The sequence below is a fragment of the Trachypithecus francoisi genome, unplaced genomic scaffold, assembly GCF_009764315.1.
Source record: "Trachypithecus francoisi isolate TF-2019V2 unplaced genomic scaffold, Tfra_2.0 Lachesis_group1, whole genome shotgun sequence".
NCBI lineage: Eukaryota > Metazoa > Chordata > Mammalia > Primates > Cercopithecidae > Trachypithecus > Trachypithecus francoisi.
Genome location: NW_022681454.1, coordinates 151,104,349 through 151,117,523, shown reverse-complemented (window position 1 = coordinate 151,117,523; position 13,175 = coordinate 151,104,349). Strand labels below are relative to the sequence as shown.

Sequence of the window (13,175 nt, the reverse complement as noted above, 5' to 3'; positions counted from 1 at the left end):
TGGTGTTTCTATCTTTTTAGATTATTCATTGCAGGACAGGATTGAATTTTACAGTCTGGCTCTCCGAAATGGTCCATTTTGACTTTAATGCCTCATGATCTCTGGCAGCTTGCTGGATTTGGTTCTCTGAACATGCCAAAAACAAATAAATTTCAGGGTACCATTCTTATGAAATACATTTTAAATGATGCCATTTAGAAAATACAAGAGAGAAATAAAAGTAGCTAGTCGGCTCATTTTAAAATGTTCAACTAGATATTTGATATTTATGTTGCTTTTCTAATTCCTGGATGATGAATCACATTCTTTGATTCTTTTTCTAAACCAGCTTGATTGTCCAAGCCACAGATAAAGGGATGCCCAGGCTTTCTAATACGACTACAATCAAGGTACAGGTGACTGATATAAATGACAATGCCCCAGCTTTTCTCCCCTCTGAGGCAGTGGAAATTGCAGAAGGTAAGTGTGACAATTTGGCATAGTGATTTTGATTAACTTGTATAATATTTTTTACTATTTTCTTTAGCCAGACACTGGATTAACATGAGTGCTAATCCTCAACAACCACGCAAACTAGATCATTTTTATCTTCATTTTGCAAAATAGAAAATGGATAATCATAAGTTAAATATTAAATGTCAAAGGAGTAAAATTTTAAAGCTAACATTTGTACTCAGATCATCTGTAGGCCAAGTCCCCATGCTCCAACCATCATCCCTTATAGTATCTGTTTATAATGCAGACATTTCTTACAAATTATATCCACTCTATGAAGAAGCATATTTTGTTGACTGTGATAACCACTGTGAACCTCCTCTAAGAAGAATCAACATGCATAGCTCTGTCAGTCTTTTCAGGATACTAATACCAACTAATTAGTGAAGTGAATTAGATTTTTATTGCAAAAAGTCATCGTTTTTCCCAGAATAACCTTATCTTCAACATTTGTACCACACTAATGGTAGAGGTTGAAACTAGAAATTTTTAAGTGAGATGCTGGTTAATCTTCATTATTTGGGTCTGTGGGTTATACAATGATCCCATAGTCTGTGGACCCAAAGTTGTCCATGGTCAATGGCTGCGCTGGTGAAACACAACCTAAGTCTTTATAGTTGAAGTTGAAAATAATGGTGGCCCCTTGCTTGCCTCTCTACTTCACTCATAATACTAAATTAATTCCTAAAATGTTTCTAATATTTTACTATGCTCACTTTCTAAACAGATTACAACCATCACCTCTCACAGAGGGAAATATTCCAGAAATGTCTATGCATAGAGATATCTACAAATATTATCAATAGCCTATAAATCAAATAAATTCTCCAGTTTTGCCTCTTGCATATTTGATATATTTTCATTTGATTTCATTGAAGGTTCTGTTTTTCAGCACATGCAATTAGTGTTAAAATATAGCAATGGGCCTAATATAAATATATCACAAGAAGAAACTACATAAATCAAAACATACTGAATAGCGTATGGTGTGGTTGGTGCACATCGAGAGTGTTCAAGCTTGAAAATGGAAAATTATGGGTTTCATATACAATGGAACTATTCTGAGCATCTTGGCATATTCTTTCTAGCTGTACCATATCTGTAAGCTTAAAAACAAAGTCCTTTTCATGGGCTGTTTAGGCTAGAGAACATATGTGGTGAGTGAGGCACTGAACATGTCATCTCTTGTAATTTTTTGGTGAATAATATTTGAGATTTACTTTCCTCACTAGTACTATGTAGACTTTGTTTTTCTATAGTCTTAATAATTTTGAGAGTCAGATTTAAGAAAAGGAAGCAGTGTGTGCACCACTCCAAAATAAATAATTGTACAAAAACAAATATAAATAAATATCTAATTTGAACATTAGTGTCCAAATATTTAAATCTGGCCTACTTTTGAAAATGCCATGTTTTGTATTAATGTCCTGAGTAATACCCTTCATCCCCTTCATATTCCCCATAAAGATATGATTTTGATACAGAAACTGTATATTATAAATAAGTGGCTTAGGATGTTTCCTGGTACTGGAATTGTGTTGTAAGCATATAATGAAAATAATGTAATATAAAAACGAATATACCCTACCTCCTCAATTCCCTACTCAGTGGTAAATTTTCACTTTTATTGGTCTCATAAATTCTTCAGAGTTTTTGTTCAGTGCATAATGAGCTTTGTATGAGAAATCAGGCCAAGAAAGAGCAAATCATGTTGGACTTAGAATTAAAATACTTGGATGGAGCTATTAAAGAAATGTATTTCAAAGGATGAATTTTAATGGAGACTGACACTGGTCATGACTATTTCAGATTCTTTGCCTGGTGTAATTGTGACTCATGTGTCAGTTCACGATGTGGATTTGAATTCAGCTTTCATATTCAGTTTTGCCAAAGAGAGTAATCCTGGAACCAAGTTTGCTATTGATCAGAACACTGGAGTGGTGGTGTTGGTGAAAACATTGGATTTTGAAGAAGTGACTGAATATAAGCTGCTCATCCAAATTTCTGATTCGGTGCACCGCACAGAGGGAGCACTCGTAGTCCGTGTGCTGGATGTCAATGATAATCCACCAGTGTTTTCTCGAGATTTCTATCAGGTAAAGGGCTTAAAGAGATGAAACCACAGCCAAAACTAGAAAGAATAGAGAATGATGTAAGTCTTCCATCGCCGACAGACAGCATTTACTGTTTGTAGTCATCAGATAGACAGCATTTACTGTTTTTAGTCCCTAAGTTAATGCTGCGGGTTTTGCACTTAATATCATGGAGTCTATAAGTACATATGGAAATGAATGTCTCATTCGGTTTGGTTTACTACATATGTATTTTTTTTTTTTTTTTTTAGTTTTTAGAGGTTGTAGTCCAGTTTGTCATGACAATTTGAACCTGCCTAATACTTGCAAAACCACTGATAAGATTGTTTGCATTATCTGCAGTTAATTTGGGAAAAGTCTTTCTTTCATAGGCATATTTTTGGAATGCATTGATTAAAATTTTACAGAAAAAAAATTACGAAGAAAACTATAAAGTGGAAATTTTAGCTTGTAGAGCATAGTATATGTTCTATATGTAGAAGTAAGGGCCAGGATAGCATTTAACTCAATACTCGCAAATGGACTCCAGAACTTTTGAAGGTAACAGATGCAGGATTTAAGTGTAAACACAAGGGGAGGGTAACCTAAGTAATGATCCCTTGTGAAGGCTTGCTTGAATTATGCCTTGCATGTAATGTAATAATATATTAGTGAATGTATTAACTATCTTCTGCCGCATAGAAATAGTTTAGAAGAACTTTTTTTCGTAGTTAAAAAAACTGAATAAAATTATTTTTAAAACTTATTTTTTTTCTGGCCAGCCGCGGTGGCTCACGCCTGTAATCCCAGCACTGTGGGAGGCTGAGGCGGGCAGATCACCTGAGATCAGGAGTTCAAGACCAGCCTGGCCTACATGGTGAAACCCCATCTCTACTAAAAATACAAAAATTAGCCTGGCATGGTGACAGGCACGTGTAGTGCCAGCTACTCAGGAGGCTGAAGCAGGAGAATCACTTGAACTGGGGAGGCAGAGGCCTTCAGCCTTTAAGCACAATGTCCCTATTTTTTTCTTTTTCCCTCAGGTCACAGTTCCTGAATCAATACCTGTGGGCTATTCAGTGCTGATTGTGTCAGCCACAGACTTAGAAAGCAATGAGAACATTTCTTACAGAATTATATCCTCTTCTAAGGAATTCTCCATTGATCCTAAGAATGGTGAGTTATTTATAGTTGCATTCGTGCTCATACATTTGGGTTTCAAAGTAGAAACCTGAAATGACCCTTTCTAAATGCCTCTAAAAAGTTCCCCAGCCCCCACGGAATTATAAGCACGACTGTTTTATTACTCTTCACATCAAGTGCTGCGGTAGCCAATGCCAGTGTTATTTCTCTTCTCCAACATCTCAGTGGCTGGAAAGTAAACGTCACTCTTTAAATGCTGGTAAATGCTCACAAATTCAGAGACCCCAATATAATAAACACCCAGTTTCATCTGCCCAACCAAGCACAGTTCAGGCAATTATCCCAGGATTCAGCAAGAATCAAAATGATGTTGAAGGGATTAAGTTAGTGCTGAAGACTTCATATTACTAGAGTTTGGATGCTTTTTTCCCAAGCCAAGTTAAAAAAAAATCAGTAACAGCATTATATATTCAATAAACACAAGAATAATTTAAAAAGGAAAATTATTTAAGCATCTCTACCAACTAGAAACCACTGTGGTGTTTTGGTTTATTTGACGCTTCCCAAGGCTTTTTGTCTTTTCATCAGAGACCAAGACATTTGTGGTTGTGAAATGCCTTCAGGCAAGTGATTCCACATTCAATTAAACAGTATATACAGAAAGTTGAACAGTGAGTGGACATTAAAAGCTAAATTTTATAAAGATGAATAATTAGCAAAACAATGTCCCTAGCAGAGCACACTAGAAAATAACAGGGCCTGGGAGGCATCACACTCTGTGTTCCCCATCTCCATCCACTGTTGCATCATTTCACAAGTGAGAGTTCATTTAAAAATTAACCTTGGGATTACCTGAAAGGGGAATTTAGTCCCAAAATACCAGCACGAAGCCCACCAGGTGTCATAAATGGAGAAGTACGTCATATATCATGTTGCCTGTGGATGAACAATCACTGCATGAATACAAGCATATCAGGAATTTGGCTTTTCTATTCTTCAGTCTCTATCCCCACCCTACCACCCACCCTCTTTTCTCTCCGTCTCTCTCTCTCTGTCTATCTGTCTCTGTCTCTTTCTCTAGTCTCAGATGATGGCAACTGCCACCCTGGCCACAGCAAATCAGTGTTCAAGGCAGTCCTTCTGAGCACTCAATCCTTAGCAACACTTTTACTTGACATGTGCTATTGACAAATTTTACACTGAGCTATTGATTCAAATATTTTTAAAACATTAAATGTTTAAAACATTAAATGCAATGTTTAAAACATTGAGTGCAATGTTTAAAACATTAAACGTACTAAGCTATTGATTCAAATATTTTTAAAACATTGAATGCTGTCCAATTTAGTTCATGGTAGGACTCTAATTGAAAATGTGGCATTTAAATGTCATCATTCTGTATTCTTAGTGACCATCCTTAAGACATCTTTATCTTAAAAATGTTTTAACACACATATTTATAAAAATTATATATTTCTGTATTTAGTATAATAAACTTTATTAATTACATTTCAGCAATAAGGGAAAAACCGACTTGCATGATCTGTAGGAAAAGCTCATCTCTCTAATTAAGCAATAGTGTAATAGTAACTCAGCATTATCATTTTTACTGCTTTCATTTGGCTTGAGTATCAACAAGTATTTCCAGAATAAGTATCTTTATCCCAGAATATCTCTATACATGTGTTTGTGGGTAGTAAAATGGGGTACAAATTTTACAAACAAAAAAATATTTTTTTAAGAATAGTGGAACAACTTACTATACAAAAATAAAATTCAGAGAAATTTGTGGCAGAAGCAACCTCAAGCAGCACACATATTTCACAGAGTGAATGTCATGAATATTATTTCTGTATCTTACATGTTATAAACATATAAATAGAATAATTTGTGTTTCTATTTGGAGTCATCGTTGGTTGTGACCTAACAAATCTAACAAAGAATTAAACACGTATTAGTAGATGTTGAATAATCAACTGCTGATTAAATGGATCATCAAAACTGCATCCCACAGTGTTGAAATGCTATGTCTTATTTTTCAGGCACAATATTTACTATCAGTCCCATATTACTTCTGGATAAAATATCAACAACTCAATTTCTTGTTGAAGCCAGTGATGGTGGAAATCCGGACCTAAGAGCTCTTACGTTAGTGGAGATAAGAATACAAGATATGAACAATTATGCCCCTGAATTCACAGTCAAATCCTATAATCTTAGCCTAAGTGAGGATGCTCTGATTGGAAGCACGCTTGTTACATTTTCAAACATCGACCATGACTGGACCCATGAAAACACATATGTTGAATATTCCATCATCAGTGGTAATTTACAGAACAATTTTCATGTGGAAACTAATTTCATTCATTCAGAATATCCTTACAAGCAAGTTGGTTATCTTGTGTTGCTTCACAGTCTGGACAGAGAAGCAAGTGCAAACCATGAACTTGTCATTCTGGCATCTGACAGTGGCTGCCCTCCATTGAGTTCCACAGCTGTCATATCAATACAAGTACTTGATGTCAATGACAATCCTCCAAACTTCAGCAACCTGAGCTATCACACCCATGTCAAGGAAAGCACCCCTCTAGGGAGTCACATCACTGTGGTCTCAGCAAATGACCGTGACACAGGGTCACATGCAGAAATCATCTACTACATCATCTCTGGAAATGAGAAGGGACATTTTTACTTAGAAGAAAACACTGGAGTTCTTTATTTGGTTAAACCTCTGGATTATGAAGAAATGGCAAAATTCACCTTAACTGTCCAAGCTTCAGATGCAGAAAAGAAACACTTTTCTTTTGCAGTTGTGTTTGTCAATGTCCTGGACGATAACGACCATGCACCTCAGTTTATGTTCTCAAGCTTCAGCTGTATTGTTCCAGAAAATCTGCCTATTTCCTCTACCATATGCTCTATAAATGCTCTCGATTTTGATGCAGGTCCGTATGGAGAATTGACCTATTCTATTATATCACCCTGTTTTCTCACTCACAGAATGTCTTATGATCATGATCTCTTCCTCATTGACCCTTTGACAGGGGATATTCATGCTAAGCAAATCCTTGACTATGAAAATGGTAATAAATACTGCCTCACAGTCCAAGCCAAAGACAAAGGTGATGCAACAGCCTCCTTGGTGGTCTGGGTGGATATTGAAGGGATAGATGAATTTGAGCCTATTTTCACTCAAGATCAGTACTTTTTCACCCTCCCAGAAAAGAATAAAGACAGACAGTTGATCGGCAGAGTGGAAGCCTCAGATGCAGATGCTGGTATTGATGGAGTCATTCTTTACTCCCTTGGAACCTCATCTCCTTTCTTTTCAGTAAATAAAACCAATGGAAATATTTATTTGATTAGAGCCCTTCCCCTAATAAAAAGTCAACTCAACAAAGAAGACACCATGGAAATAAAAATAATTGCTCATAGTCCTAAACCAGACTCCAAGTTTGCATCCTGCACTGTTTTTGTGAATGTGTCTTTCTCCTCTGAAGGAACACCCTTGGCAGTATTCGCCAGCAGCTTTTCAATCAGCCTGGTGGTCTCCTTTTTAGTGTTTCTGATGCTCATCTGCCTTCTACTTGTACTGATTTTAAGACATAAACAAAAAGACACAATAAACAATTGTGAGGAGAAGAAAACCTCATCTTTAGATATGGACTTGAGAATGACCCAGGATGCCAGTGTGCTCAAAGCCTTCCAGAAAACTGATGACTGCAGTAACGAGGTGGTCCCTGTGGATGCCACACCGGAATGGTTGAGTTTAATAAGTATCATAGAGAAGGACATTGTCAATCGGTACAGTCACTCAAACTCCAGTGGCCACTGTTCTGTGGAAGGAGAAACTGCAGAAGATAAGGAAATCCAGAGGATAAATGAGCATCCCTACAGAAAGGGCTCAGACTCAGCTCTGAGTGACCGCGAGTCCAGGGTGCCAGACTCGGGTATCCCGAGGGACTCAGACCAGCTCTCCTGCCTATCTGGGGAAACTGAGGTGATGGTGACTGCCGAAACAGCAGAAGCCAGCCAAACATTTGGGGAAGGAGATCAAGGGGAAGGCTGCAGCACCACCTGTGCTCAAAATAATGTGTTACCCCAGACAGTTCAGAAGAGAGAAGCAAAAGAGAGCATCCTGGCTAATGTTAGAAAAGAGTCTGTCTTTATTTCAGGTGATCAGGAAGTAAGGTGTGCAGCTCTTTCAACTCAGACAACCTCTGATCATGATGGAAGAGGCAACTATCACTGGAATTATCTTTTCAGTTGGGAACCCAAGTTCCAACCTCTTGCCTCGGTATTTAATGATATCGCAAAACTAAAGGAGGAACATTTGCATATGCCTGGCATTCCAAAAGAGAAGAAATCTTTTGTTTTTCCACCCCCTTTGATAACAGCAGTAGCCCAGCCTGGGATTAAAGCAGTCCCACCAAGAATACCAGCAGTAACCCTGGGGCAGGTGCCTCCGAAACACCCACGCTCTCCCATCCCCTACCATCTTGGTTCTCTGCCAGAAGCCATGACTCCCAGTTTTTCTCCATCTCTTTCCCTGTTGACCATGCAGCCTCCTGCCTTGTCTCCACTGTTGTCAGAAGGAGAATTATTAGGAACACACATCAATGGTACATGCCATGAACTTAAAACAGAAGATGAAGTTCAAATATAAAACAACTGGGATGCCAAGTACCTGCTCACCATTGGTCATGAATGAATAAACAAAACATTTTCAAGCCAGCAACTCGATACTGGGCTCATTTTTGTCAAAAAAGCAAGTGCTATAATTTAGTTAGAGTTTTTAAAACTTCCCCATTAAAGTTTCTCAAATTTCTTCCAGCCTTAATGAAAAGTTATTTCCTCTTTTAATCCTTATGTGTTGCTCTCAGGACTCACATTTGTATATATCAAGTAGTGTATATTCTGTCAGACCTGTTGTCTGTATGATTAGACTTCCAAAGGACACAGTGAGCTTAACTGACTGCCTGAATGTTTATATGGAAACAAAGTGTAGTGCACTCTGGTCACATTGCTGCTGGTCACACTGCTATATGGAAAACAAATTAGTAAAGGCTAAATAGGGAATGAGTTTAGGTCAAAACATATTACAACAGAGAGGGGAACTCTAGAGGGATAAACTTTCATTTTAAGATAAAGCAACAGTCGGTGGATCTGATATATTTAGAGGAGCATTTCTCCATTTTTCCCCATATACCACACCTGTGGAGTTTAGCCATAATTGAATTTCAGTGTGGAGTCTTTTGGAAAACTAATAAAAATTTCAGAATGAAATTTGTCATAACTCTGTGCCAATAGGGAGAAACAAATAAGATTTATAATGGTAGGTAATATAAATAATTATCGCTGATTAAATAAACCAGAAATGCATATTCTTGATAGAGGGCCAGGATTGATACTCGCAATATTTATGTGGTTTGCTACCACCTGAGACATAGTATCTTGGCCTTCTTTACAAACAGAATGACTGTTTTTTCAGGGTTTGTCTCATAAGTCGGTGTGGTAAAGACATTAAACTTCAAAGGTTAATTTATAGTGATTTCTTCATTTTATTTTCTTCTAGGTACACTAACTTTTGTGTGAAATAATTTATCCACTCAATGTCAGTTTTTAAAGTTTGTGTAGATAAAAAAGTCATGTTATTAGCTAATGATAAATCTCATAGAGCAATCTAGCAATATATTTTTAAAATAAGTTTTTTATGGAAATGTTTCTACTATAAAAGTTAAGAATAGAAGTCAGAAGTCTTTTTACCATTCACTCACACTTGTGTGCAGCTTTAATTGTCATCAGATGGAGCAGTTTGGCACATGGTTAAAATGACTCTGTACAATTACTGTTTTAGAAATATAGCAGTGCTAGATGGTGCTCATATACAATGCTCTAGCCTTCTTTCTGATGAGCCTGGGAATCCCTTGCAGATTTTCATCCCTTTCAGGAAGGTGGAGTGCATCCTGACGATGGTGGTTCAGAAGTCCTCTTCCCATGGTTGGCACCAGGGCCAGGTGTTAGGCTAACAGTTTAGGAATTCTAATGTGAAATCTAAAGGGTATCATGTGGCTTTCTTAGTAGTTAGGATGGGCTTCTACTACAGAAATAGTTCCTTTGTGTTCTTCTCCATAGGCCTCATCTGTGAAATTTTGTGACATAATTTCTCTTTACTAAAAAAATATTGCAGGGTGCAGTGTTTGATACCTGATTTTGTAGATAAATAGTCCTACAGCTTCCTATGCTGATATTTTCTATTATCTATGCTGACTCAGATTGAGAACAAATGTATAAAGCTACATTACAAATTGTATGAAACATGAAGGTTTTTGAATAAGCCTGAAATCCTAGGAAAAATCTTTTAGGAGTGGAAAATTTAAATATTATGGGACTGATATATGTTTCTCCTTTTCTTCCTGGCATCTGGGGAAGAAGATTTCATGACTTATGTAAAAAACAAAAACAAAACAAAAAAAACCCCACACACATTTAATCATTTATGTGTTCCAGTATTTATTATCTCTTTGACTCTTTTGAAAACATTGCTTTGAGCATAGAAAGAAACCCTATACTATTTTTTCTTAATTATATATGGAAGTTTTTTTCACAATAGAATTATTTCCGGAAACCAAGAACATTTTGTTGTTTTTAAATTAAACATGTTCTTCATTTACTTATGCTTAAAAAGAGTTATTCGTCTACCTATTCCCTAAGTTATTTATTACTGTGATTTATTTACCCATTATGGATGTGATTCTGTATGTTTTCTAGCCATTTTATAAAAACAGAAGACATGTAATAGAGCTTTTTACCAATATTTAATGGATTTTTAATGGATGGATTTATTAATTTGTATCCAGTGCCACAACGCCACCAAACAAGTACTACAAGTGGGATTGGGGGTAAAAATGTGAACACACTGGTTAAGTGTTTGCAATAAATCGTACGTCAGCCCTTTCAACTAGAGTGCTTTTTTTCCTAAGTAAACAATGTAATTTGTACATTTTTCCTTCAAGTTTAATATTAACTTGCCTCATATGTTCTGGGTTGCTTTGCTGATCTGTGCACTGGCTTTAGCGCTCTGGAGGGGTACAGAACTTGTTAGTGGAAAATCATATTAAGTCCCAAATTCATAAGCTATAAAATAAAAGACAGTTGTCTCTTGTGGAATTTTGGCTGCCTGAAATTCTGGACTTTCTTGTTGGCAGCCTTAAAAATACTGGTGTAAATCAGTACCAAATGGATATCAAAATTCCATGTCCTAGTAGTAATCATTGAATTGGCTTCCAAAACAGATTCCTGGGCAAAGAAAAAGAAAAATGCTGTATCCTTAGGGACTTGATCATTTAACTCTTTTAAAAATTATTCAAAAGCACTCTACATTACTGGCTGCCTCCATGTATTCATATTCAAACTATAATAGATGTCCAGTTGAGACAGGATTTGTTTTTCTCAGTACCATCAACTTTAGCCCTCCTTGCTGTGTTTTCTAGAAGTTATAGCAATGACAAATAATTGTAAATTTTAAGGTTATTTTCATGAAAACATACACTTTGTTACATTTGTTCTTCTATTCTATACATGCCTTAACTTTAAATAGCAAGACATAACTAAGGATCTAAGATAATCCACTTCAAAGCAATAAAATATATGGCGGTAATATGGTCAGTGTATTCTCACGTGATATTCCAGATAAACTAATTGAGTTTATTTTCACAGTGTGTTTTACTTGAGCTCAAAGGTATAGAGCCGTCTATTTGGCCATAACTGAAGGAAGTTAGAATGGAAGATGGTCTTGTACAGGAGGGATACTGGGATCAGTGGAGTTGCAGAAGACTTGCTTAGGACCCAAACTAGCATTTCAGTGGGAGTTTTTACCCATTATAAAGATGGAAGGAGAGAAGGGAAAGAGGAAGGAAGGGAGAAAGGCAGGGAGGGACAGAAGAGAAATAGACAATTAAATCTTAAAATGAATAATTAGGACACAAGTAGAGAAATGCAAGAAGGTAGATAGGTAAGGACTTGTAAAAAGTAACTTTTAGTGTATGAAGATTTTTCTGAGTCATTTGCCCTTCACAGATTCATCCTTTTGAAGAATCTCTTTTCCTCCTTCCTTTCTGTTCCTCTGAAATCTCTTTCTCCATTGTCTGACAATTTGATGTATCCAGCTGTGAATTGAAAGCTAGATGACAATGAATGAGAATACATTTGACCACGAAAACTTGCATTTATTTTTTTTTTGGGTGAATTTCAGAACAAAAAGGAATGATTACCTTATTTCCCACTCTATATTGGCATTGAGAATGCCAGTTTTAAGTAGTTGCCTTTATTCATATAAATAAGTAAATGGACATTCAGAAGACAGTGAGTGAGAAATTGGAATTTCATTACCTAATCTTTTTTCCTGATGGCTGGTCCATTTTTAAGATGAGTGCATGTTTGACGGTTGTGAGTTTATGTTAAAATATTACATTTTATTTCACTTTTAAATCCAGTATAAAATAACACAAGGGCATGGTCAATAGTTCTCAAACATTGTCAATTTTATTTGAATTCTGGTGACCTAAATTATTCATACATTAAATTATTCCATACAGATCGAAGAAATTTGTCTATTAGAAACAGAATGTGGCCATCTTAGAAAGATTCAGCCTGAAGTGGCTGGAGTATCAAACTATACCTTTCTCTTATAAACTCAGAACTTGGCTAGTTGATGGCAATTAACACTTCCTACTGTTTTGGTCTACATATCTTTATTCATTTCACCCAATGCATTTGCTAAACCAAAACTGTGAAGTGAGTAATAGAGAGGGGGAAGGCATGCCAAATAAATAGCAGATGCACAAGTACATCTCTTGAATGAGAAAACATTATTTTGGTTAGAAAACTAAATAAATGGATTTTGTTGTTAGATAGTAAACCCTCAGGGCCTGGTCTCCACTTGCATTATGAGGTACAGATGGTTTTTAGAATGAATGAGTACATATGTGAACGGGCACGGAGGATGCTGTAATGCAAGGATGTGATACATAGCCTTGAACCCATTAGGTGAGAATGCTACAATGGTACTGTGATTTTAGCCAATCACAAAGCAGAGAGAAAGCAAGTTTAAACATTTTATCAAAATATTATAGAATATCTTAGAAAACACCAAAGGAATAGAAATTTCTTCTGTAATCTGGTTTGGTTTTTTCCTTTTCTCTGCCTTCCCCACAATATACATGTCTATCTTGTGAAGTTTAGACATAAAAGAAACAAGCTATATATGACATTCAAAAGCATATTGTTTGAGACAGCAACATGACATGACCAAGCACATTGGTTTAATTTAATTTCTGATCTCGTAATAAACTAACTGTCCTATAGCAGAATGGCAGAATGAAGTTCTAGCAGTATGATAACAAAATGCAGTTCAGTAGATATGCCTAGAATGTTTACGTCAAAATGTATCAATATTTAAAGTAC

The 13,175-nt window shown here is 36.3% G+C and overlaps 1 protein-coding gene across 1 annotated transcript in view; it reads left to right on the top strand.

Moving 5' to 3' along the window:
• DCHS2 (dachsous cadherin-related 2) overlaps positions 1-8,538 on the top strand; it is a 273,224-nt gene extending 264,686 nt beyond the window's left edge. Inside the window, exons 17-20 of the mRNA XM_033215533.1 lie at positions 329-459; positions 2,305-2,591; positions 3,611-3,743; positions 5,753-8,538. Of these exons, the coding sequence (XP_033071424.1) occupies positions 329-459; positions 2,305-2,591; positions 3,611-3,743; positions 5,753-8,376 (3,175 nt within the window). The 3' untranslated portion in view covers positions 8,377-8,538. The remainder of the gene's footprint in view (positions 1-328; positions 460-2,304; positions 2,592-3,610; positions 3,744-5,752) is intronic.
• Positions 8,539-13,175: the final 4,637 nt, after the last annotated feature.